The sequence below is a fragment of the Melanerpes formicivorus genome, unplaced genomic scaffold, assembly GCF_026170545.1.
Source record: "Melanerpes formicivorus ecotype bairdi unplaced genomic scaffold, bMelFor1.0.p_v2 SCAF_24, whole genome shotgun sequence".
NCBI lineage: Eukaryota > Metazoa > Chordata > Aves > Piciformes > Picidae > Melanerpes > Melanerpes formicivorus.
This window is the reverse complement of record NW_027142376.1, coordinates 7050684-7075579: the sequence shown is the minus strand read 5'-3', so window position 1 is coordinate 7075579 and position 24896 is coordinate 7050684. Positions and strand designations below refer to the sequence as shown.

Below are 24896 nucleotides of genomic sequence, written 5' to 3'. Positions count from 1 at the left end.
ACACATTCAAGTGTCTCAATGTCCTTCCTAAACTGAGGGGCCCTGAACTGGACACAGGACTCAAGGTGTGGCCTAACCAGTGCAGAGTACAGGGGCAGAATGACTTCCCTAACTTCCCTAATGTGGCACCTCCTGCTACAGCAGGTTGCTCACAGCCACATCCAGCCTGGCCTTCAAAATCTGCAGGGATGAGGCTTCCACCACCTCCCTGGGCAACCTGTGCCAGTCTCTCACCACATAAATGGTTATCAGTTGTTGGGATTTTACAAGCAAAAGAGAGCCCCAGTATCCCTCTGAAGCAGAAGAGTTAGGAATTCTCTGTCAGACTTCTCTTCCACAGCCTGCTTTTCCCACTGTGTAAGGTTGCTGAGAGAACTGCTGAAAACTGAACTCACCTTGCCTTGTTCTTTTTCCAGGTTGAGCAGTCCAAAGTTTTAATCAAAGAGGGAGGCGTTCAGTTACTACTCACAATAGTTGACACACCAGGATTTGGAGATGCTGTGGATAATAGCAATTGGTAAGACATCCTTTGTGTCTTCTCCCACACCGATGTCTGAGTCATGTTGTGTGTGTGTGTGTGTCAGGCACACCTTGTGATATTTATTATTATCATGAAAGGCAGAGTTAAAATATTGACACTTTTAAGCTTGCCACCTGGCTGAAAACTACTGATTGCTGTGGTTTCAAGGACCCTTGGTTTTTTGAACTGGATTGAAATGCTGTCAGCTTCTCCCTTGAAAGTGAATGCAGCATTTGTCTCTGTATCCACAAGTGCAGTGTGCAGAACCAGCTTGGGTGCTGTCACCAGATGTGACCAGTAAAGCGTGTTCTTTTGGCTGCTGCTCTTAAGTGTTCTATTTAATGCTCTTACAATGAAGGTAATTGTGTTTGAAAGGGTATTTTTTTTTCCCCTTCTGTGAACTCACAGATTGTATCTTCAGAGCTTTATAACTGCCTTGAAGTCTCGTGGCCAGCAGGGCAAGAAAGGGGATTCTGCCTCTTTACTCTGCTCTTTTGAGGCACCAGTTCTGTCCAGTTCTGGTGTCCTCAGCATAAGAAGGGCATAGAACTGTTGGAGTGAGTCCACAGGAGGGAAACAAAGGTGATGCAAAGCTTTGAACAGTTCTGCTATGAGAACAGCCTGAGGGAGCTGGGGGTGTTCAGCCTGGAGAAGACAAGACTTTGGGGGCACCTTAAAGCTGCCTTCCATTACCTGAAGGGATCCTACAGGAAGGCTGCAGAGGGACTTCACATAAGGGTGTCTAAAGATAGGACAAGGGGGAATAGTTTGAAGGCTTGAGGGAGAGTAGGGTTAGGCTGGATCTTAGGAAGAAGTTCTTCAGATTGACAGTGGTGGGAGTCTGGAATAGGCTGCTCAGGGAGGCTGTGGCTGCTTTGTCCCTGCGGGGTGTTGAAGGCCAGGTTTGGTGAGGCCCTGAGCAGCTGAGTCTGGCTGAGAGGCATCCCTGCCTGTGGCATTCTACAAAATGGTTTCCCTCTGGTTGTTAGCACAGCCAGGCTGTTTTACATGAGTGGACAACTTAGAGGTTTTTCTTGCTGTAACCTCTGCAGTTGGCAGCCAGTCATCGACTACATCGACAGCAAATTTGAGGACTACCTGAATGCAGAATCCCGAGTGAACAGACGCCAGATGCCAGACAACAGAGTGCAGTGCTGTTTATACTTCATTGCTCCTTCAGGACATGGGTTTGTATTTCATGTTTCCTTTCTCTCTCTTCTCTCAGAGAAACACCCAGGTTTGGTTTTCTGAGTTCCAAGGAGGATTTTCATGAGGGCCTGCAGACCCCGCTTCAGCTCAGGATGAGCTTTGATTTGTCAAACTTAGGATCATAGAATTGTTAGGGTTGGAAGGGACTTCAGCAAGCCAGACAAGTTAGTACACTAAAAAAAACAACCATCCATGACTGCACATCAGCTGCACAACAAGAAAAACTGTGCTAGAGCAATTAAAAATACCCAGCTGGAACAATTCCAAATACAAATGTAGGTGCTCGTGAATGTGTGAGGATCTGGTTGTGATCTCTCTGCCTTTTCTTCACACACTTCTCTTAGGCTGACACTGCAAGCAACAGGATTTCTCCTTTCCACTCTTGTTCCCTCCCTTGGATTTTAATGATCAATTTTGATTGCAATGATCAATTCCTGCATTTGTAAGAATGCTTTAGTTCACTTAGGGTGTCATCCTTTGTCTGGAGACACTTCCAGTATAGACATTCTGAGTCTTTTGGGGTTTTTCCCCCCACACACACTTGTTAGACAATCTTCCACCCCTGCTCAGTTTTTTTCACTGGATCAGACTTCTATCTAGTGGTAAAGAGGGAGAACTGCATTGCCAGGATGTATTAGATGCAGACTGACTATATCTAAAACTGGTTGCTTGGCATGTTGTTGTTGTGTTATAAGTGATTAAATTTGTCAGAAGGCTCTTAAACTACACCTTCAAAACCAGGAGGAGGAGAAGAGAAGAAGCCTATTCTGTTGTATGGGTTAAAAAATAAGGCAGCAGCAATGAAGGGATTCTGAGAATATTCCTCAGGTAGTGCAAAATCCCAGCTGCTGAGCTCTAGCATTGGAATAGTTCTCATCATTTTCACTGGACAGAGAGGTCTCAGGTTTGGAAAGAAGTACTGGAAGGTGGGGCAGGATTTTTGTTTTCTTATGCAGGCTTGCTTTAATTAAACACAGTCATTGCCCAGCATGCAGATTTGCAATGTCAGCATGTCAGGTTTGAATGCAGACACTTGAATCCTTGGCCTGCACTGTTTTGCTGCTGTGCAAACCCAAAATGCCATTGAAGGAGAAGGGAAGATGAGCCATTCCTTTTCTCAGTCAATCTTTAACTTTCAGACTCTTCAAAACCTATTTGCTTTCCCTCCACACCCCTGTGCCCTCCCTTTTTATCAATTAAAAGCTTCTAAGCCAGGGGGTGGTAAAAATTGATTGTGAGGTGGGGAGGGGGGAAAAAAAGGTCCTGCTTCAGATAACTTACACTTGGGGCACTAAATTAATGAGACTGAAAGCTGGAAAAGCATGTTGCTTGTGCAGGTATTTCATGTTGTTATTTGTGGGTAGGGGAAGTAAAGTTGAGAGAGGTTTGGGTAGTGTTTTCCAGTTACTGGAGTAAATGCTTGGAGTTGTCACCCAGTTAAGGAAATGAATGGAGCACAGAGGGCATTGGTGTTCCTGTTAGCATTCATTTCCTCTTTTAAGGTAGTGGCCTCTCTGAAAGGACGTGGCTCACTTCCTACCTGGGTTTTGTGGCTGTGCAGCTTTCAGTCATGTTTCCTGTGCAGACAGCAGCACATAACCTGATGAGCAGAGTGTGCCCTTTGCTCTTAATGCATGATTGGATTTACACTGAGTTAAAGTAGTTGCAGGGTGAACTACTTCTGTTTGCCTTCCTGACTTAGAGTAGAGTAGAATAGAATTAACCAGGTTGGGAAAGACCTTCAAGATCATCAAGTCCAACCTATCACCCAACACCATCTAATCAACTCAACCACGGCACCAAGTGCCTCATCCAGGCTCTTCTTAAATGCCTCCAGGGACGGTGACTCCACCACCTCCCTGGGCAGCACATTCCAATGGCCAATCTCTCTTTCTGGGAAGACCTTCTTCCTAACATCCAGCCTGAACCTCCCCTGAAACAAAACCTGGATGCATTCACAAAAGCCACCTTGTTACAATTTATAAGTGAAGGTTAGATCCATTCAACTTATCCCCTCTCCTCCCCCAGTTTCAACTGTTGTCTTCATCATCATCACAGCTGGGGGGTAGAGGGAGAGAGTGAAGGGGTGGGAGGAACCTTCCAGGTAAGTGAATGAGGTGCTAATGAATTGCTGTATGGGATCTTTAGGTAAAGGCTGCTTGCTTCAGCCTCCACTGCAAACTCAAGGCCTTGAGGTGAGCACTGAAATGCTTTGCTTTGGTGACTGCCCTTCAGCCTGGTGTCACCCTAGGTGGTGTTTTGAAATGAAGACAGGGAAAGCCTGTTGAGGTGGAAGGATTGCCCAGCCAGTGCTCCTAATCTAGGTGTGCATTAATGTTAGCTGTCTGATGGAATGTTGAAGAGCTGAGTAGTTCAGTGGCAGGCAGGAAAGGTGAAAGTGATGTGCTCTTCAGGGCTTCTTTTCTGTGTAATTCTTTATGTAAGGTTTGGAGGAGTTAAATTTGAGTACCAAAAGAGTCTGATTCACAATGTTCCTAATTATTTTACATATATATTTTTAATATGAGAAATAATCTTGCTAAATCCTTTGAAGGGAATCCTTTAAGCTTGGCTAAACTTGCTATTATTCTGCAACGTTAATGCATCAGTCTCGGTGGCTTTGTTTCAGCAAGCAGGAAACACCACTTTGATCCCCACTGATGGGTTTATATCCCCATATGGTGCATGGTTTAGTTTTTATATCACTGTCATCCACTTTCATAATGGTCTTTCTCTGGAGAGCAAATTAGGGATGGGATATTTCTACTTCATTCACTCACTGAGTTGACTCTCTTCAGCAATCTAAAGTATAAAGGAATCTCCCAGCCCACTCCCAGGAAGAATAAACATGACTTTCAGAAAGTAAAGCTGCATGTGTGAGCAGAAAAGGATTCACAACTGTAAACTCTATCTGGAGTAGGAAATCGAGGGAGCTTCTCCTTCCCCTGTACTCTGCCCTAGTGAGGCCACACCTGGAATATTGCATCTAGTTCAGGGCCCCCCAGTTCAAGAGGGACAGGGATCTGCTGAAGAGAGTCCAACAGAGAGCTACAAGGATGATGAAGGGACTGCAGGCAGTGGCCTGGTGAGGAGAGGCTGACAGCTCTGGGGGTGTTGAGTCTGGAGAGGAGAATACTGACAGGGCATCTGATCAATGTCTGTTAATATCTGAGGGGTGAGGGACAGGAAGGCAGGGACAGGGACAGGCTCTGCTCAGTTGCTCCCTGGGATAGGACAAGGGGCAGTGGATATAAACTCCAGCACAGGAGGTTCCACCTCAACATGAGGAAGAACTTCTTTACTGTAAAAGCCACAGAGCACTGGAACAGGCTGCCCAGAGATATTGTAGAGCCTCCTTCTCTGGAGCCTTTCCAGCCCTGTCTGGATGTGTTCCTGTGTGACCTGTGCTGGATTCTCTGGTCCTGCTCTGGCAGGGACGTTGGACTGGAAGTTCTCCAGAAGTCCCTTCTAACCACTAACATCCTGTGATCTTGTGACTATTTTCCAGCTGCTGACACTAGCTTCACTACCCTCACAGAAGAGCTCTTCAATGAGTGTAATTTCATACAGCATCACACAGGATGTTAGGGGCTGGAAGGGACCTCTAAAGATCAACTAGCAGACGTCTCATGACTACTATTAGTATTATCTGACAACTTACTCCTCTGCTGTTAGCCAATTCTAGCAGCTGCAGGTAGCCTTTTGACTTCAATTCAAGCACCTACCATAAATCAGTAGTCTTCAGAGCAGCTGTCAGGCCAAATCTCAGACCATTTGTGTGTGCTCTTATTATTTTGTGTGTGCTATGAATTGCCAAAGCTCTGCTGCTGTCTTTCAGGCTTAAGCCTTTGGATATAGAGTTTATGAAACGCCTGCATGAAAAGGTGAACATCATTCCCCTCATTGCCAAAGCAGACACACTCACACCTGAGGAATGCCAACAGTTCAAAAAACAGGTGAGCTGAAAGATGCCATGTTTACAACACAGTAATGTACCTAGTTCATCCCTGTGGGAGAAGAAGGGGCAAAGGGGGAGGGGAGAAAGGGGGGGAAAGGGAGAGGGGAGAAAAAGCAAAAGAAAGGGAAAAAGAAAGTCTCAGGCATGAAGTTGCGCATCCCAAGGGGGTTGAGATACTGCAGCTGACGAGCTCCCAGGTTGTTGAAAGTGGAGCTTAGCTGGTGGTGGACACTTGATTGAAGCCTCACATGAAGTGCCCTCAGAACCTCATGTAAAGAGGTGATAGCCGAGGGGACTGGGAAAGGAAACTAAGAGGAGACCTTATTATTCTCAAAAACTCCCAGAAAGGAGCTTGGAGTGAGGTGAGGGACTGGTATCTTCTCCCTAACATCAGGTGATAGAACAAGAGGAAATGAGCTGAAAGTGTGGCAGGGGATGTTTAGGTTGAAGGTGAGAAAACATTTGTTTTGTTCCAGTGGTCAGGCATTGGAACAGTCTGCTCAAGGAGATGTTAAATCTGGTGTAGGTGTTCCTGCTTTGGCAGGGGGGTTGGACTAGATGATCATAGAATGATAGAATCAATAAGGTTGGAAAAGACCTCAGAGATCATCAGGTCCAACCTATCACCCAAAACCTCCTGACAACTAAACCATGGCTCCAAGTGCCACATCCAATCCCTTTTTGAACACCTCCAGTGATGGTGACTCCACCACCTCCCTGGGCAGCACATTCCAATGGCCAATCTCCCTTTCTGAGAAGAATTTCTATCTCACCTCCAGCCTAAACCTCCCCTGGTGCAGCTTGAGACTGTGTGCTCTTGTTCTGGTGCTGCTTGCCTGGGAGAAGAGACCAACCCCCTCCTGGCTACAACCTCCCTTCAGGGAGTTGTAGAGAGCAAGAAGGTCTCCCCTGAGCCTCCTCTTCTCCAGGCTAAGCAACCCCAGCTCCCTCAGCCTCTCCTCACAGGGCTGTGTTCCAGACCCCTCCCCAGCTTTGTTGCCCTTCTCTGGACATCTTCCAGCAAGTCAACCTCCTTCCTAAACTGAGGAGCCCAGAACTGGACACAGGACTCAAGGTGTGGCCTAACCAGTGCAGTGTACAGGGGGAGAATGACCTCCCTGCTCCTGCTGGCCACACTATTCCTGATGCAGGCCAGGATGCCATTGGCCTTCTTGGCCACCTGGGCACACTGCTGGCTCATGATCTTTTAAGGTCCCTTCCAGCTCCTGAAAATCTGTGATTCTGTGGAGTCACCACGCCTGGAGGTGTTGAAGAAATATGTGGGCTTTGAGATGTGGTTTAATGCCATGGTGCTTTCCTGGTGATGTTTGGACTTGCTGACCCTTAGAGGTGCTTTCCCACCCAAACCACTCTGTGATTCTGAGTGGTGAGAATTAACAACTTCTACACCAAAAAACCCCCAAATGTTCAACCCCCCCTCCCCCCCCCTCCCCCCCAAGCAATGACTTGGAGACAGCAAAACCCAAAGTAATTTCTGTCTCTAGATGTAATCATTTCAGGGTGAAATAAGCCTGGGTCTGTCCTCAGGGGAGGAGGTTTCCAAGTGCAATGTGATTCTTGGCAAGGGAAGCAATTCACCGCCGAGATAAAAATCAGCAAGGAAGGACAGGGAACCTGCAAAGATTTTATTTAGGTGCCTCACAGAAGGCTGGGTGGTGGTGGTTGGGTTTTGAGGGGGGTTGGTTAGTTGGTTAGGGTTTTGTATTGTGAATTTATTTGCTGGGGGGGGGGTGGGGGGTGGGGGTGGTTCATTTCTTTGCTTGGGGTCCTTGGTCTTGCTTTGTGTTCTTTTAACTGGGTGGGGATTTTTCTTCTCCTTTTGTGGCCTTTGGGGATTTTGGGGTTGTTTCATGTTGGTTGGTGGGTTGGGTTGGTTTTTAGTTTGGGTGGGTTTTGGGATTGTATCCATTTTGAGGGGGGAGGGTTGGGTGATTGGTTTTGGTTTTCTGTTGGTTTGGGGAGAGTTTGGGTTTCAATTGATTGGGGTTTTGTTGTTGTGACCTTTGGGGATTTTGGTTTGCTTCATTTTGGTTGCTTTGGGGTTATTTTTACTTTGGTTTTTGTGTGAGTTTTTTGGTGTGTTTTGGGGTTTTGTCCATTTTGGGGGGAGGGTTGGGTTATTTGTTTTGTTTTTTTGTTGGTTTGAGGCAAGATTGTGTTTAGCTTTCAATTGATTGGGGTTTTGTTGTCATTTTTGTGACCTTGGGGATTTGGGTTTGTTTCATATCGTTTGTTTGGTCTTTCTAACTTTGTGTTTGTGGGGTTTGTTTGGTGTGTTTTGGGGTTTTATCCATTTTGGGAGGAGGGTTGGGTTATTGGTTTTGGTTTTCTATTGGTCTGGGGAGAGGTTGAGTTTGGTTTTTACTTGATTGGGGTTTTGTTGTTGTGACCTTTGGGGATTTTGGTTTGCTTCATTTTGTTTGCTTTTGGGCTATTTGTACTTTGGTTTTTGTGTGAGTTTTTTGGTGTGTTTTGGGGTTTTATCCATTTTTGGGGGAGGGTTGGGTTATTGGTTTTGGTTTTCTGTTGGTTTGGGGAGAGGTTGCGTTTGCTTTTTAGTTGATTGGGGTTTTGTTGTCATTTTGGTGGCCTTTGGGGACTTGGGTTTGTTTCATTTTGTTTGTTTGGTCTTTCTAACTTTGTGTTTGTGGGGTTTGTTTGGTGTGTTTTGGGGTTTTATCTATTTTGGGGGGAGGGTTGGGCTATTGGTTTTGGTTTTCTGTTGGTTTGGGGAGAGGTTGTGTTTGGTTTTTAGTTGATTGGGATTTTGTTGTCATTTTTGTGAGCTTTGGGGATTTGGGTTTGTTTCATTTTGTTTCCTTTTTTGGTTTTGCTTTTCATTTGTGTGTGGGGATTTTGTGTGTGTTTTGGGGGGGTTTATCCACTTTGGGGGGAGGGTTGGGTTATTGGTTTTGCTTTTTTATTGGTTTAGGGAGAGATTGTGTTTGCTTTTTAGTTGATTGGGGTTTTGTTGTCATTTTTGTGACCTTGGGGATTTGGGTTTGTTTCATTTGTTTGTTTCTTTGGTCTTTTTACCTTTGTGTTTGTGGGGTGGTTTTGGTGTGTTTTGGGGTTTTATCCATTTGTAGGGGGAGGATTGGGCTATTGGATTGGGGTTTTTTGTTGGTTTGGGGAGAGTGTTTGGGTTTTAATTGATTGGGGTTTTGTTGTCATTTTTGTGACCTTTGGGGGATTTGGGTTTATTTCATTTGGGGTTTTTTTACTTTGTGTGTGTTTTTTGGAGTGTTTTGGGTTTCTATCCATTTTTTGTGGAGGGTTGGGTCCTTGGTTTTCTGTTTTATTGTTTTGGGGTGAGTGTTTGTGTTTTAATTGATTGGGGTTTTGTTGCCATTTTTGTGACCTTTGGGGATTTGGGGATGTTTCATTTTGTTTGTTTCTTTGGGCACACTGCTGACTCATGTTCAGCCTACTATCAACCAGTACCCCCAGGTCCCTCTCTGCCTGGCTGCTCTCCAGCCACGCTGACCCCAGCCTGTAGCACTGCCTGGGGTTGTTGTGGCCAATGCTGTTCAGTCTTGGGCTGTGGCAGTGCATTTTAAAGATGATGAGAGTAGCTCTAGCATTGGTATCACTGATACAGTTCTCTTGTATTTGCAGAGTAAATTTGGTGTTGATATCTCCAAGTGGTTTATGTTTTATTTCAACTACATGATCAGAGTAGAATGTTGGTGTGTTGCACGAGGGAAGATAGGGAAGGCCCAGAAAAGGGCAAGACAAGGCATGAAGTTTCTTATAGTAGAATCATTTAGGTTGGAAAAGACCTCTGGGATCATCAAGCCCAACTATTGACCCTACTCTACAAAGCTCACTGCCTCCAGTTTCAGTTTACAAGAAAACAGATCCTGGGGGGAGGGGGGGGAAGAATTTTGCATTAAGAGAGATTCTGTGCAGAACTTTTGACTTCAGACTAAGAATTAAAGGATATTTTCTGCCCTGGAGAAGCTTAAGCTAGGTGCTATAGACCTGAATTCTGTTTTGGCTGCATTTCATGGTGTGGGGGAAGGGGAGGGTTATGTAAAGAGAGACAAAATGGTGAAAGCCAGAATATTCCTTAAGTTAGAATCATAGAATTGTCAGGGTTGGAAGAGACCTCAAGGATCATCTAGCTCCACCTCTCCTGCCATGGGCAGGGCAGTTTACAAGCAGCTTTGTCAATAAATTGGTGTTAAATAGAGGAGACTTTCCCAAATCAAACTTGGCACAGTGAAGCCTTGCACGAACTGGAGACTTAAAAGTTCTCACAAGGCTGCAAACTGATGAGCTGGAAACATTCCCCAGGGCTCTGCAGTGCAGCTGTCAGCTAAATGCTCTAATACATTTCTATTTATTTATATTTATTTTTTTGCTCCAGAATTCTGGGAAACTCATCAGTTTGTTTTTAAAGCTATCCCCTCCAGACAAAATGAGCACCAGAACCAGCACAGTTGGGGTCTTTTTTTTTTAAACACAACTGAAGGTTGGAGTCAGTTTGTCAGTCCCAAGCTCCATTAAAATAGGCAGGTGATCCTGCTTCAGGAAACTGATGCTCAGGTGAGGTAGAAAAAGAAAAGGAGTGGCAGCAGCAGGGTGGGTTTGGGTTTGTTTTTATGGTGGGGTGGTTCTGGTTTTTAAGGGACTAGGCTGAACACTTAAGCTGTGTTGTATTACTTGTGACATGTGCAGGTGGAATTCCCATTGGTATGGATCTGTGCTTGCTCTGTTGTAGGAAGCTGAAGTTTGTTTTTGCTGCTTTGTGTTGATGGATGATACTCTGTTAGCTGTGAGGCTCTGCCTCTAATCCTGTCTTCTCCTAGGAGAAGGAGAGATGATCATCACAGAATGGTCTGGGCTGGAAGGGACCTCCAAAGCTTATCCTGTCCAAACCCCCTCTGCAGTCAGCAGGGACATCCTCAACTAGATCAGGTTGCCCAGAGCCCTCACCTTGAATATCATAGTATCATAGTATCATTCAGGGTTGGAAGGGACCACAAGGATCATCTAGTTCCAACCCCCCTGCCATGGGCAGGGACACCCCACACTAGATCAGGCTGGACAGAGCCTCATCCAGCCTGGGCTTAAACACCTCCAGGGACTGGGCCTCGACCACCTCCCTGGACAACCCATTCCAGGGCTTCACCACTCTCATGGGGAAGAACTTCCTCCTCACCTCCAGCCTGAATCTCCCCACCTCCAGCTTCATTCCATTCCCCCTAGTCCTATCACTACCTGAGATCCTGAGAAGTCCTTCCCCAGCCTTCTTGTAGGCCCCCTTCAGATCCTGGAAGGCCACAATGAGGTCACCTGGGAGCCTTCTCCTCTACAGACTGAACAGCCCCAACTCCTTCAGTCTGTCCTCATAGGAGAGGTGCTCCAGCCCTCTGATCATCCTTGTGGCCCTTCTCTGGACACCTTCCAGCACCTCCAGATCCCTCTTGTACTAGGGGCTCCAGAACTGGAGGCAGTACTCCAGGTGGGGTCTCACCAGGGCTGAGTAGAAGGGGGGGATCACCTCCTTTGCCCTGCTAGCCACACTTCTCCTGATGCAGCCCAGGATCTGCTCAGGGATGGGGCCTCAACCACCTCCCTCAGCAACCTGCTCCAGTGCCAATAATCCCTGAGGGTGTTAAACATGCAAGTTTTGTGGTGGACCTTAAGTCACTTCAACATGCAAGGATCTTCATGACAAAGAGAGAGCTTTTGCAAGGTGCATGTGAATCCCTCAGCCAGCTAACAGATTTGTTTGTTTGTTTTAGATAATGAAAGAAATCCAAGAGCACAAAATTAAAATATATGAATTTCCAGAGACAGATGATGAAGAAGAAAACAAGATTGTCAAAAAGATAAAGGTAAAGCCTTTGCTTTTGCAAAACTGCTTGCTGAGGTTGGGGGATAGGGGAGGGGAAGGAGTGAACACTTTGCCATGAATGAAGAGCCCCCCAAAACCCTTAGAAGATTAAGCAAGTCAGATATAAAGCTGCTCTAAGTGTGCCTTAGCTGAGGCAGTGAATGACACTCAGGGAGAATTTAGGTCCTTTAGTGGCTGAAATTGGATTGAAAACACAAGGTCACATTCATTCCATAAACTCTGGAAAGGTTACTTCCTCTTTATTCCATCTCTGCTTGACTTTTAGCCACTTACCCCATTTTGTTGGGTTCAGAGCTGTGAAGGAGGCAAGGGTTGTCTCAGGTGTGCAGTGGCACAGTCTGTGCAGTACAGTTAATTGCTGTCCAGCTAATTGATGGCCTGAAACCTTAGTGGAGACAAATGACTGAAGAAGACCAAAAGGACTGGCAGGCTGTTGGAAGGCCTTTGCTGTGTTTAGTCATGGACTTGGTTTCACAGACTCAGAATTCTAGGGGTTGGAAGAGCTCTCAAAAGCTCATCCAGTCCAACCCCCCTGCCAGAGCAGGATCACCTCGAGCAGGTCACACAGGAGCACATCCAGGTGGGTTTGGAATGTCTCCACAGAAGGAGACTCCACAACCTCTCTGGGCAGCCTGCTCCAGGGCTCTTGCATCCTCACAGTGAAAAAGCATTTCCATATGTTCATGTAGAACCTGCTCTGCTCCAGCTTGCACCCATTGCCCCTTGTCCTGTCCTTGGACATCCCTGAGCAGAGCCTGGCTCTGTCCTCCTGATCCTGCTCTGTACATCTTTATCAACATGAATGAGGTCATCCCTCAGACTCCTCTGCTCCAAGCTACAGAGTCCCAGCTCCCTCAGCCTGTCCTCAGCAGGGAGATGTTCCACTGCCTTCAGCACCTTTGTGGCTCTGTGCTGGAATCTTCCAAGCAGTTCTTTGAGGCCCCTCTTGAACTGAGGGGCCCAGAAGTGGACACAGTATTCCAGATGTGGCCTCACCAGGGCAGAGTGGAAAGGGAGAAGAACCCCTTTGGACCTACTAACCACACTCCTAATGCACCCCAGGATGCCATTTGCCTTCTTGGCTATAAGGGCACATTGCTGGCTCATGGGCATCCTGTTGTTTACCAGGACTACCAGGTCCTTCTCCCCAGAGCTGCCCTCCAACAGATCAGCCTCTTACCAGTTTAAGTTCTTTCATGTTGGAGTCCATCTTGCTTAGGTTTCTTCTTCTGTTTGTTCAGTAGCTTTAACAGCCTGTAAGAGCTTTTAGTTTATTTTTGTTCCAGTGGGAGCCATCTAGGATGGATAAGCACAAGTGGAAAATATTCTGGGACTAAGCCTAAAGGAGAAGAGCAGAATAAAACCAGGAACAAAAGTCCAAAATGCTTAGCTTTGTATCCTGTCAGCCATTTGCAGCCACTCTTGGCTCCTGTGCTGCTTGTTACACTGGAGGGACTTTTGGTTCAGCTGAAACCAAGAAGTTGGAGTAGTTCTTTGCCAAACCTTTGCAAACCGAGTACCAGATGCAGTCACAGTAACAGTCCATGTGGCCAGTTTGAATCTGAACTGATAAATAATTGCTCTGCAGTGGAGTAACTAGGAAATAGTTTGCCTGTTGCTGAGCTTACTAAGTCAGAGTAATGTCTGTTTCTTAACTAGATTTCCAGACTAGAACAGTGTAAGGGATTCCAGAGCTGGGTGTGTGTATGCATCTGTGCCATTAACCTAGCCAGAGGTCAGTAAAGATAATCATTCCTGCACTTGGGGTGAAGCTGCATTGCAGTGTTCCAGCAGGAAAGCAGCTGACAGCAAGTTTCTGCAGAGGCATGCTTGGCAGCTATCTCTTGGCAGCAGAGATTTGGATTTATTTCTTGGGTTTCAGCTAATCTTTTCTTTCCTAGGACCGTTTACCTCTTGCTGTGGTAGGGAGCAACACCATCATCGAAGTCAATGGCAAGAGAGTCAGAGGAAGGCAGTACCCATGGGGTGTTGCAGAAGGTAAGGCTTTCTCATGAGGGTTTTTTATCCATTGAAGACTTATTACACGTTAATCTATACTTCATTTGTTGGAAATGCTTCATCTGAATGTGCTCTGGTCTGGAAATCCATCAAACACACCATTTTGTTATTTTGTCAGAGAATGGCTCAGGTTGGAAGGGACCTCAGAGATCAGCTGCTCCAACCTCCCCTCCATGCCCAGGGACACCTCTCAAGCAGACTCAGCTGCTCAAGGTCTCATCCAACCTAGCCTTGAAGACCCCCAGGCAGCAGGCAGCCACAACCTCCCTGGGCAGCCTATTCCAGAGACTCACCACCCTGCTACTGAAAAACTTCTCCCTCAGCTCCAGTCTAACCCTCAGCTTCAAACCATTCCCCCTTGGCCTATTGCTAGACACCTTCATGAAAAGTCCCTCTGCAGCCTTCCTGTAGGATCCCTTCAGCTATTGGAAGGCAGCTCTGAGGTCCTCCCAGAGTATTCTCTTCTCCAGGCTGAACAACTCCAGCTCCCTCAGCCTAACCTTAAGGGCTGGAACACCTCTGCTATGAGGATGGCCTGAGGGAGCTGAGGTTGCTTAGCCTAGAGAAGAGAAGACTTTGAGGAGACCTTAGAGCTGCCTTCCAATGTTGATACACTTATCATAGTATCATAGTATCATTCAGGGTTGGAAGGGACCACAAGGATCATCTAGTTCCAACCCCCCTGCCATGGGCAGGGACACCCCACACTAGATCAGGCTGGCCAGAGCCTCATCCAGCCTGGGCTTAAACACCTCCAGGGATGGGGCCTCGACCACCTCCCTGGACAACCCATTCCAGGGTTTCACCACTCTCATGGTGAAGAACCTCCTCCTCACCTCTAGCCTGAATCTCCCCACCTCCAGCTTCATTCCATTCCCCCTAGTCCTATCACTACCTGAGATCCTGAGCAGTCCCTCCCCAGCCTTCCTGTAGGCCCCCTTCAGATACTGGAAGGCCACAATGAGGTCACCTCGGAGCCTTCTCTTCTGCAGACTGAACAAAGGTACTTGGACAAAGGTACAGGCTCAGCACTGTTTGTGTTTGCAGGCAGGTTCCTGTTGAAGCCTCACTTGAGTTGTAAAAACCTGTAGTAATTTACTGCTGTGCTGAGTTTATGGTGAGGCTTAGATTACTTAAATTCTTTTTCCTAGAGTATTCACATCCAGAATGTTAATTTGATCAGCTTGGCTCCCTTAAATTCCCTTTAAGGTTTCTGGAAGAATTGGGGGTTTATTCCAAACACATTTGAGTCTTAATTGCAGGGGGGTAGCAACAGGAAGGTAGCTGCTAATGATACTTTTAATAGTTTGCTTGGTTGGTTTGGGGCTTTTTTCCCTCCTTTTTTGACAATTATTCATTTATTTAAAACATTCTTTACTGTTATGGTTCTTCTGGTAACCATTGTGGCCCACACCATGCTGTGAACTGGTTGAAGGGAAGGAGTTAAAGTTGTACTCAATGGGACAGAGGCTAGTTGGAGGCCTGTGTCTAGTGGAGTCCCTCAGGGGTCAGTACTGGGACCAGAGCTGTTCAATATATTCAGTGACCTGGATGAGGGCAGAGAGCACTGTCAGCAAGTTTGCTGACAAGACAGTATCACAGTATCACCAAGGTTGGAAGAGACCTCAGAGATCATCGAGTCCAACCTGTCACCACAGACCTCATGACTAGACCATGGCACCAAGTGCCACGTCCAGTCCCCTCTTGAACACCTCCAGGGATGGTGACTCCACCACCTCCCTGGGCAGCACATTCCAATGGTCAACAACTCTCTCAGTGAAGAACTTTCTCCTCACCTCAAGCCTAAACTTTCCCTGGTGCAGCTTGAGACTGTGTCCCCTTGTTCTGGTGCTGGGTGCCTGGGAGAAGAGACCAACCCTTTCCTGGCTACAGCCACCTTTCAGGTAGTTGCAGAGAGCAATGAGGGCTCCCCTGAGCCTCCTTTTCTCCAGGCTAAACAACCCCAGCTCCCTCAGCCTCTCCTCACAGGGCTGTGCTCAAGGCCTCTCCCCAGCCTCCTTGCCCGTCTCTGGACACATTCAAGGGTCAAAATGTCCTTCTTAAACTGAGGGGCCCAGAACTGGACACAGGACTCAAGGTGTGGCCTAACCAATGCAGAGTCCAGGGGCACAATGACCTCCCTGCTCCTGCTGGCCACACTATTCCTAATGCAGCCCAGGATGCCATTAGCCACCTTGGCCACCTGGGCACACTGCTGGCTCATGTTTAGGCAGCTGTTAACCAGCACCCCCAGGTCCCTCTCTGTTTGGCAGCTCTGACCCCAGCCTGTAGTTCTGCATGGGGTTGCCGTGGCCAAAGTGCAGCACCCGGCACACCAAGCAGGGTGGAGTGGCTGTCACACCAGAGGGCTGTGCTGCCTTTCAGCCAGGCTTGGACAGGCTGAGAGCTGGGCAGGGAGAAATTTGAAGTTCAACAAGGGCAAGGGGAGAGTCTTGCACCTGGGAAGGAACAACTCCATGCACCAGGATAAGCTGGGGACTGACCTGCTGGAGAGCAGTGATGGGGAAAGGGACCTGGGGGTCCTGGTGGATGGAAGGATGTCTGTGAGCCAGCAATGTGCTCTTGGGGCCAGGAAGGCCAATGCCATTCTGGGGTGGATTAGAAGGGGTGTGACCAGTAGGTCAAGAGAGGTTCTCCTGCCCCTCTACTCTGCACTGGTGAGGCTGCATCTGGAATATTGTGTCCAGTTCTGGGGCCCTCAGTTCAAGACAGACAGTGAGCTGCTTAAGGGAGTCCAGCACAGAGCCATGAGGATGATGAAGGGAATGGAACATCTGTATGAGGAGAGACTGAGGGAGCTGAGGGCTCTGTAGCTTGGAGGAGACTGAGGGGTGACCTCATCAGTGTTTATAAAGATATAAAGGGTGAGTCCTGAGAGGATGGAGCCAGGCTCTGCTGGGTGGTGTCCAGTGACAGGACAAAAGGCAATAGTGGAAGTTGAGGCAAAGGAAGTCCCATGCAAATATGAGGAAGAATTATTTCCCTGTGAGGGTGACAGAACACTGGCACAGGCTGCCCAGGGGGGTTATGGAGTCTCCCTCTCTGGAGACATTCCAGACCCACCTGGATGTGTTCCTGTGTGATCTGCTCTTGGTGCTCCTGCTCTAGCAGGGGGGGTTGCACTGGATGAGCTTTTGAGGTCCCTTCCAGCCCCTGAAATTCTGTGACTCTGTGTAGTGAAACAACCACTGCTGAACTGATTTTCCACGCTCCTTGAACTTTTTCCTGGCACTGTGCACACTGAATAAAGAGAAGATTCATTTCTTTCTTTCTTTCTTTTATTCTTTTGTTGTTTGTGGGTTTTTTTCCTTGTCACTGTTTCTGCCATCTGAAGGCAGTGGACTATAAATTTGATGCCAGTGTAAAACAGGCCCAAAAAAAACCCCAAAAACACCAACCCAAACCCTCAACCAACAAGCAGTGCATGGACCAGCACTTGAAAGAAAAATGCTGGAGCCCTTTGAAGTGTGTTGTCTGGCAGGAAATGAGGTTTGGCAGTAAGTGCAAACCAGCTGCACCAGAGAGGATTCAGCTTTATTTAAGGCTCTCAGCATTTGGGGATCTACAAAATGGTGCTGGTTTTCTTGATTATTGGTTGGTTTTTTTTTGGGGGGGGGGGTGTTTCTTTTTGAAGAAAATGAAGCCATCAGTGTTTCACACTGGGGTGACTGTGCAGCTCTCAGTAGGGAAGAAGTAGCCTGACTAATAGGATCCTCTGTAAGTGGCTTTAAGTCTGTCAGCTAAGGACAGAATACTTAGGATGCTTTTTTTTGGGAGTGTGACTTCATGTGCTTGTCTGAGCAGGGCTTCCCAGTCTGTGTAAAACCACAGGGTAAAAGAATGCAGGAGAGCACAGACAAGATGGCAGGGGGGTTGGAACTAGATGATCCTTGTGGTCCCTTCCAACCCTGAATGATACTATGATAATACGATAAGATGAGCACACAACCAGGCTAAGAGTGCTTCAGTTTCCTGCAGGATTCACTAAACTCTGCTTGGAGAGACTGAGGGAGCTGCTGAGGGGTTGCTTAGCCTGGAGAGGAGGAGACTCAGGGGTGACCTTATTGCTCTCTACAACTACCTTAAGGGGGGGTGTAGACAGGCAGAGGTTGGTCTCTTCTCCCAGGCAACCAGTACCAGAGCAAGAGGACACAGTCTCAGGCTGCACCAGGGGAGGTTTAGGCTGGGTTAGGAGGAAGTTCTACACAGAGAGAGTGATTGCCCATTGGAATGGGCTGCCTGGGGAGGTGGTGGAGTCACCATCCCTGGAGGTGTTCAGGAGGAGAGTTGATAGGGTGCTTGGTGCCATGGTTTAGTTGGTTGGGTGGTGTTGGATGACAGGTTGGTCTGGATGATCTTGAAGGTCTCTTCCAACCTGGTTTATTCTATTCTCTTCTATTTTCATTCCTTCATCCTGGCTTTATTCCTTCTTCCCATGAAATTGTCCCATCCCTTCTTCAGGGGCACATTGAAACCTGCATCATGCCTTTCATCTGTGTATGTTAAGAGCTTTTTGTGTTGCCCTCTCTCTGTGCATTTTCTTTTTCCTCCAGTGTCATTTCATTGTCCCTCAGGGAAATGCCATCCACAGCATCAGCCTCTTCTCCAGTGAGGGGATGAGAGACACAGTGGAATAGATGGCATCTAATGACAGCTGCCACTCCTCTTTTTCCTTTGGTCTGTAGGCAGGTGCATCAAATTAAATACACAACCTTCCTTTGGTTGGTTAGTAAAGAGCTAAATCCATATTAAAATGAAGATTCTGCAGTTCCTTTGGTGGGACAGGGAGAAACAGAATCATAGAATCAATAAGGTTGGAAAAGACCTCAAAGATCATCAAGTTCTACCTGTGACCCAACACCTCCTGACAACCAAACCATGGCTCCAAGTGCCACACCCAAGCCTTTTCTGAACACCTCCAGTGATGATGACTCCACCACCTCCCTGGGCAGCACATTCCAATGGCCAATCTCTCTTGCTGGGAAGAACTTTCTCCTAACCTCCAGACTAAACCTCCCCTGGCACAGCTTGAGACTGTGTCCTCTTGTTCTGGTGCTGGCTGCCTAGGAGCAGAGACCAGCCCCCACCTGGCTACAACCTCCCTTCAGGGAGTTGGAGAGAGCAAGAAGGTCTCCCCTGAGCCTCCTTTTCTCCAGGCTAAGCAACCCCAGCTCCCTCAGCCTCTCCTCACAGGGCTGTGCTCCAGACCCCTCCCCAGCCTCGTTGCTCTTCTCTGGACATGTTCCAGTACCTCAACTTCTCCTGAATTGAGAGGCCCAGAACTGGACACAAGACTCAAGGTGTGGCCTAACCAGTGCTGAGTGCAGGGCAGAATGCCTTCCCTGCTCCTGCTGGCCACACTATTCCTGTTGTAGGCCAGGATGCCGTTGGCCTTCTTGGCCTCTTTGGCACACTGCTGGCTCGTGTTCAGCCAGCTGTAAACAAGCACTGCCAGACTGCAATAAGTCTGTCTTAGAATCATAGAATTGTCTGGGTTGGAAGGGACCTCCAAAGGTCATCCAGTCCAACCTCCTCTTCAGTCAGCAGGGACATCTTCCGCTGGATCAGATTGCCCAGAAGATGATCTAAAGGTTTTGATGGTAGCTGCATCTAGCCTGGGGTCTTCAGGTAGTGTCTGATCCTTAATGATGCAGCTGTGCTGGCAGGGCCTCCAAAGGACCATAAAGTGGCAAAAACTCTGTTTCTGTTGTGCTACCTTATTGTCCTGTCCTGACTTGGGGTGTGCCACTGTGGGTTAGGGGAGCACAGGAGCTTTGTTGGTAGGGGTTGGACTTGATGATCTCTGGAGGTCCCTTCCAATCCTTACCACTTGGTGATTCTAGTGCTGCATGGTTAATGCTCTCCTACTGTTAACTTGAGCAAGGAAGTCATCTGTTGTTGGAATGAACATAAGGGCTGGGAGACCTCTAAAAGCCTTTCCTTTGTGTAAGACACATATTTGGTTGGCCTGCCACCCAAAACTTACCTTTTTTTCCCCTTCTTTTGTTTTTTGCAGTTGAAAATGGCGAGCACTGTGACTTCACAATCCTGAGGAACATGTTGATAAGGTAAGTTAACCTGCAGGTAACCTTGTTTGCTGGTATGGCCAAGAGATTATCAAGCCCAGTCTTGGAGAAGAAAAGCATTTGAGCTAGGGGGTTGCTAATTAATTAATTGATTAATCCCCATATTTTTAATTGCAAGCAGGGTCTTCTGCTCTGTGCTGTCTTATTTAACCACAGTTAGCAAGCAGTGGGAGGGGGGTAGGGAGGTGTGATTCAGTTAAATAGCTCTGGTGAAATCCTTTCTGTTAAATAGTTCTTTCACTCTGTTGTCCTGTTCTTGATAAACCATAGGAGCCTGAGTTGTCTGTTAGGTGCAGGTGGATTTAAAACCCACATTTGGAGTGGTGCTGGTGTCTAACAGCAAGAGTGCCTGTGCTGCATGCATTGTGTTAGGCACTGAGTGCTGTGCAGCAGCTCAGCTACTGTTGGTTTGGTTATTAAGCTTTGCTTGTCTCTAAGCTGACAATGGAGAGTTGGTAAAGGAAGGTAATATTTTATCTTAGTCTTGAGCTTTTAGCTTTTGCAGACTCAGAAGATAAGTAGTGGGAGGTTTTGGCTTGTCTCTTTCTTGCCTCACATGCTGTGGTGCGCTTGCTGCAGTAGGAATTGCAGAGTCTTCACATTTGTTCTCCAACCATTTCTAAGCTTGTCCACAGAACTCAGTTTTCCCAAAGATTGGGCCTGTAAGAACTGAAAGGTTCAGATAGTTCAGTGCAAAAAAGATTTGGTATTACAGAATCACAGAGTCACAGGATGACAGGATGTTAAGGGTTGGAAGGGACCCAAAGAGACCATTGAGTCCAACCCCCCTGCCAGAGCAGGGCCATAGAATCCAGCACAGGTCACACAGGAACACATCCAGATGGGACTGGAAAGTCTCCAGAGAAGGAGACTCCACAAGCTCTCTGAGCAGCCTGTTCCAGTGCTCTGTGACCATTACAGTCATAGAATGGTTTGGGTTGGAATGGACCTCCAAAGGTCATCCAGTCCAACCTCCCTGCAGTTAGCAGGGACATCATCCTCTAGATCAGGTTGCTGAGAGCCTTGTCCAGCATGACCTTGAATATCTCCAGGGATGGGGCCTCAACTACTTCCCTGGGTGACTTGTTCCAGTGTTCCACCACCCTCATGGTGCAGAAGAACTTGTTCCTAACATCCAGGCTAAATCTTCTCTTCTCTAATTTCAAACCATTGCCCCTCATCCTCCCCCTGTAGGCCTTTGGAAAGATTCCTTCTGCAGCCTTCTTGCTGCCTTGGCAGCACCAATTTAAATGGAAGGAGGACAGCATGACAGGGAAGGAGGCATTAACAGAGGGACAGAATTTAATGAAGTCAATCTGCCCAGTGAAGGTGGACTGATAGTTTGTTTTTCCCCAGCTGGTATTTATATTTGTGTACTAAGCTGCTAAATGAACTTATTGGCAGAACTCACATGCAGGACCTGAAGGATGTCACCAACAATGTACATTATGAGAACTACAGGAGCAGGAAACTGGCAGCTGTTACATACAACGGTGTCGACAACAACAAAAACAAAGGGCAGCTAACAAAGTAAGCTCTTGTCAAGGGTGTTTGGCACTTCAGTTTTCTTCTGGGTTTTGGTTGGTTTAGGGATGGGGGTGGTGGGACTTGGGGGGTCTGAGGGGTTTGGTGGGGTGAGAGGTGTCTGGTTTTATTTGTCTCTCTCATCCAGTCAGTTGCCTCTTCGCTATGTTCTGGTTTGTACCTCTTGTTTTCTCTCTTTCACCAGGTTTTACCCCAGTGTTAAATCACTGGGGTTTATTAGATGGAGTTCTGGAGAGGGTCCTTACATTGACCATTTTTGTTTGTTTGTTTGAGTTTTATTTCACTGCTACTCATTGGAAGGGTTTTGTGCTTTGGTGTTTCCATGTTGGTTGCTATGCTGTTTGGGGGATAGTTGGTGCTTTGGGTGTTGAATGCTCCGTGCTCAGTTGAAGAGAAGAATGGGTTAATAGAGGTCTAGAAACTTTGCAGATCCAAGCACACTACTGTCATCTTTGAAATGCTGCCCTGACTGCTTCTGTGGCTGCTTATCATGGCAGGAAGATTATTGCAACATTCCTTTATCTTTGGAGAGCAGAGTTGCATCATCCTCCCCACTCAGTTGCTGGTAGCATTGCTGAGATTTCCTTTTTAGCTGGAATTCACACTAAGAAGGTCTGGGAGTTCATTCTGGTTTCTGAAGCATCCTTAACATGTGCATCTCCTGCCATCTCAGATCCCTCTGCTTGTCCCCACCTGACTATTTCTAGTTTAATTTGCCTTTTGGAACAGTTATCTCCCTAAGAAATCTGCCACTTGGAAGGTTTCATTGCCACAGCTCAGAGCTGCTCTCAGGTTTTCTCTTTTCCAAGCAAAGAAACCAATTTGTCTCTTTGCTTCATTTGATTGGCCACCTAGAGATGGCAAAACTAACTGCAAACTTGTAAGAAATAACTTTGAACCTTTCCTTACAGTGACTTAAGAAATCAGGTTCATGAATGCATATCCTGAAGCAGCTGCTGGTGCTCTTTTCTTGCTGCCTGATCCACATCTTGAGTTGCAGCATTCATTCTTTTCTTTTTAAAGCTTTAGGGCTGTTTGGTTGGTTGTTTTTCACAGAATACAGAATTAACCAGGTTGGAAAAGACCTCAGAGATCATCAAGTCCAACCTATCTCCCAACACCATCTAATCAACTCAAGCATGGCACCAAGTGCCTCATCCAGGCTCTTTAAGCACTTCCAGGGACGGTGACTCCACCACCTTCCTGGGCACCACATCCCAATGGCCAGTCTCTCTGTCTGGGAAGAATTTCTTCCTAACATCCAGCCTAAACCTGTCTTCAGCGTGCTTGCAGTTTTGAATCCAGCATAGAAGGAGTTTTGCTGATAGCCATGTGTCTTCCTGGTGATTAATTGAGAGAGGGAAGAACAGACAGTAGCAGTTTTATCTCTGCATCCCCTTAGGACTTTTCATCTTGCCTTTGGAAAGTGGTGCCTGGGCTTCAAAACAGAGCAGTGTTTGGCTTATCCTCTGGAAACCTGATTCTTCCACAGGAGAGGCAGATCCCTGTGCCTCTCCAGCATTAGAGCAGGTCCCCACTCTCCTCTCTGGTGGTGTGAGAAGCACACTGTTAGACACAAGCACAACCTGCAGCCCTAAGTCGCTCCAGCGCTGCCGGTCACCCGGAACCTGGGAGAGGAGAGATGTATGAGGAGATGCACGGAGTGCTGCTTGCACTGCTCCAAAAGTGTCTCCTCCTGGTAGCTGTTGGGAGCCTGAGCTGACCTTTTGTGCCTTTCAAACAGCTGTATTTTTATGGCTGTAGCAGATCTCTGTTTTTCTTGCAACTGTTAATGTGCTGCTTCGACCAAGAAGTGCAGCTGTGGAAAGGGGCAGGAGTGTGTGCTCCAGGCTGCAGTACTGCTCTGCAGATGAATTGGAGCAGGTCCAGTGGATCAGCTGAAGTTCAGCTGATCATTTTCTCTCTGATTTCTCCTTTGATCCACTCAAACTTGGACTGTTCTGCAAGTAGCTTGACCTAAAAGCCATCTCAACTATTTATCTTCCATTATTATGTAGCCCTGGTTTGGTTGGGGTTTTTTTCCCCCCTTAATTTGGGGAATTTCAACATTGTCCCAACCACTAAAAATCATAGAGAATTGGCAGGGTTGGAAGAGACTTCAAGGATCAGCCAGTTCCAACCTCCCTGCCATGGGCAGGGACACCTCACACTACAGCAGCTTGCTCACAGCCAGCCTGGCTGCAAAAACCTCCAGGGATGAGGCTTCCGCCACCTCCCTGGGCAACCTGTGCCAGTCTCTCACCACCCTCATGGGGAACAACTTCTTCCTAACATCCAATCTCAATCTACCCATTTCTAGTTTTGCTCCATCCCCCCCAGTCCTATCACTCCCTGACACCCTCAGAAGTCATAGAATTATAGAATCAATAAGGTTGGAAAAGACCTCAAAGATCATCAAGTCTAAACAGGGTCTTGTTAAGAGGAAGACACTGTGCTTCTAAGCTAGCACTGATCAGCCACTGGGGTTTTTCCCCTTGCCTCCCCCACCATAATTCGTCCTCCACAAAGCAGTGCTGGCAAACTGTAGTTAAAATTGTAGCCAAGAACTGTTTGGCCAAAAGAAGCAAAAAAGAAAGGGGGGAGGGGGAGTGTGCAGAGCAAATGTCAAGGTTAAACTTCACACCTGTGGCAAACTTGTCTCTTCCAGCTGTGGTAATTGTAATTCACAGTGTGCTGCTCTGTGATGTGAGGAAGTTGAGCATTTGCTCTGTGGTGGAAACGTTTTAACTTGGGAAATCGTTGCAGCTTGCTGCACGAACCTGCTGTCTCCGGTCAGTTTCAAAGTAAAACCTTGTTTGCCATGTGAGGATGAGGCCTCCCCCATCTACTGAGCTGCTCAGTGACACAGGGTAACAAAATACACAATGCCTGAAGTCCTCCTAGCTGCTTAGCTTAGTCCTGGTCTAACTCCTTTTCCTGTGTTCTCAGTGGTCTCTGGGAAATGGGTCTAACCTTAAGTCCAGCGGTGAGACTTACTCTCCGAATCTTCTGTTCAGACTTCCCCCGCCCCCCGCCCCTTCTCCTGTAGCGCTGGTGAGTGCAAGGCACTGTCGGGTTCAGCATCACGCTGCGGGGAGGCGACACTGACACTGCGGCCAAGCCTTGCGCACAGCTGAGCCCTGCCGCCGCTGAGACCTCTGCTGGCCGTGGACCTTCGCTGCTCCTTTTGCAGCACCCCGACAGTCCAGCACAGCATCACAGAATGCTTTGGGATAGGATAGGATAGGATAGGATAAACCAGGTTGGAAAACACCTCTGAGATCATCAAGTCCAACCTATCATCCAACACCATCTAATCAACTGAACTATGGCACCAAGTGCTACGTCCAGTCCTTTTTTGAACACCTCCAGGGATGGTGACTCCACCACCTCCCTGGGAAGCACATTCCAATGGCCAATCTCTCCTTCTATGAAGAATTTCTTCCTCATCTCCAGCCTAAACCTCCCCTGGCACAGCTTGAGACTGTGTCCTCTTGTTCTGGTGCTGCTTGCCTGGGAGAAGAGACCAACCCCCACCTGGCTACAACCTCCCTTCAGGGAGTTGTAGAGAGCAAGAAGGTCTCCCCTGAGCCTCCTCTTCTGCAGGCTAAGCAACCCCAGCTCCCTCAGCCTCTCCTCACAGGGCTGTGC

At 47.5% G+C, this 24896-nt stretch overlaps 1 protein-coding gene across 2 annotated transcripts in view; it reads left to right on the top strand.

Annotated features, from left to right (window-relative positions):
* SEPTIN7 (septin 7) overlaps positions 1-24896 on the top strand; it is an 88222-nt gene that overhangs the window by 49678 nt on the left and 13648 nt on the right. For both annotated transcript variants that reach the window (XM_068152765.1, XM_068152764.1), the window contains exons 3-9: positions 417-517; positions 1573-1707; positions 5568-5685; positions 11462-11554; positions 13476-13572; positions 19631-19682; positions 21105-21230. In XM_068152765.1, coding sequence (XP_068008866.1) covers positions 417-517; positions 1573-1707; positions 5568-5685; positions 11462-11554; positions 13476-13572; positions 19631-19682; positions 21105-21230 — 722 coding nt within the window. The remainder of the gene's footprint in view (positions 1-416; positions 518-1572; positions 1708-5567; positions 5686-11461; positions 11555-13475; positions 13573-19630; positions 19683-21104; positions 21231-24896) is intronic.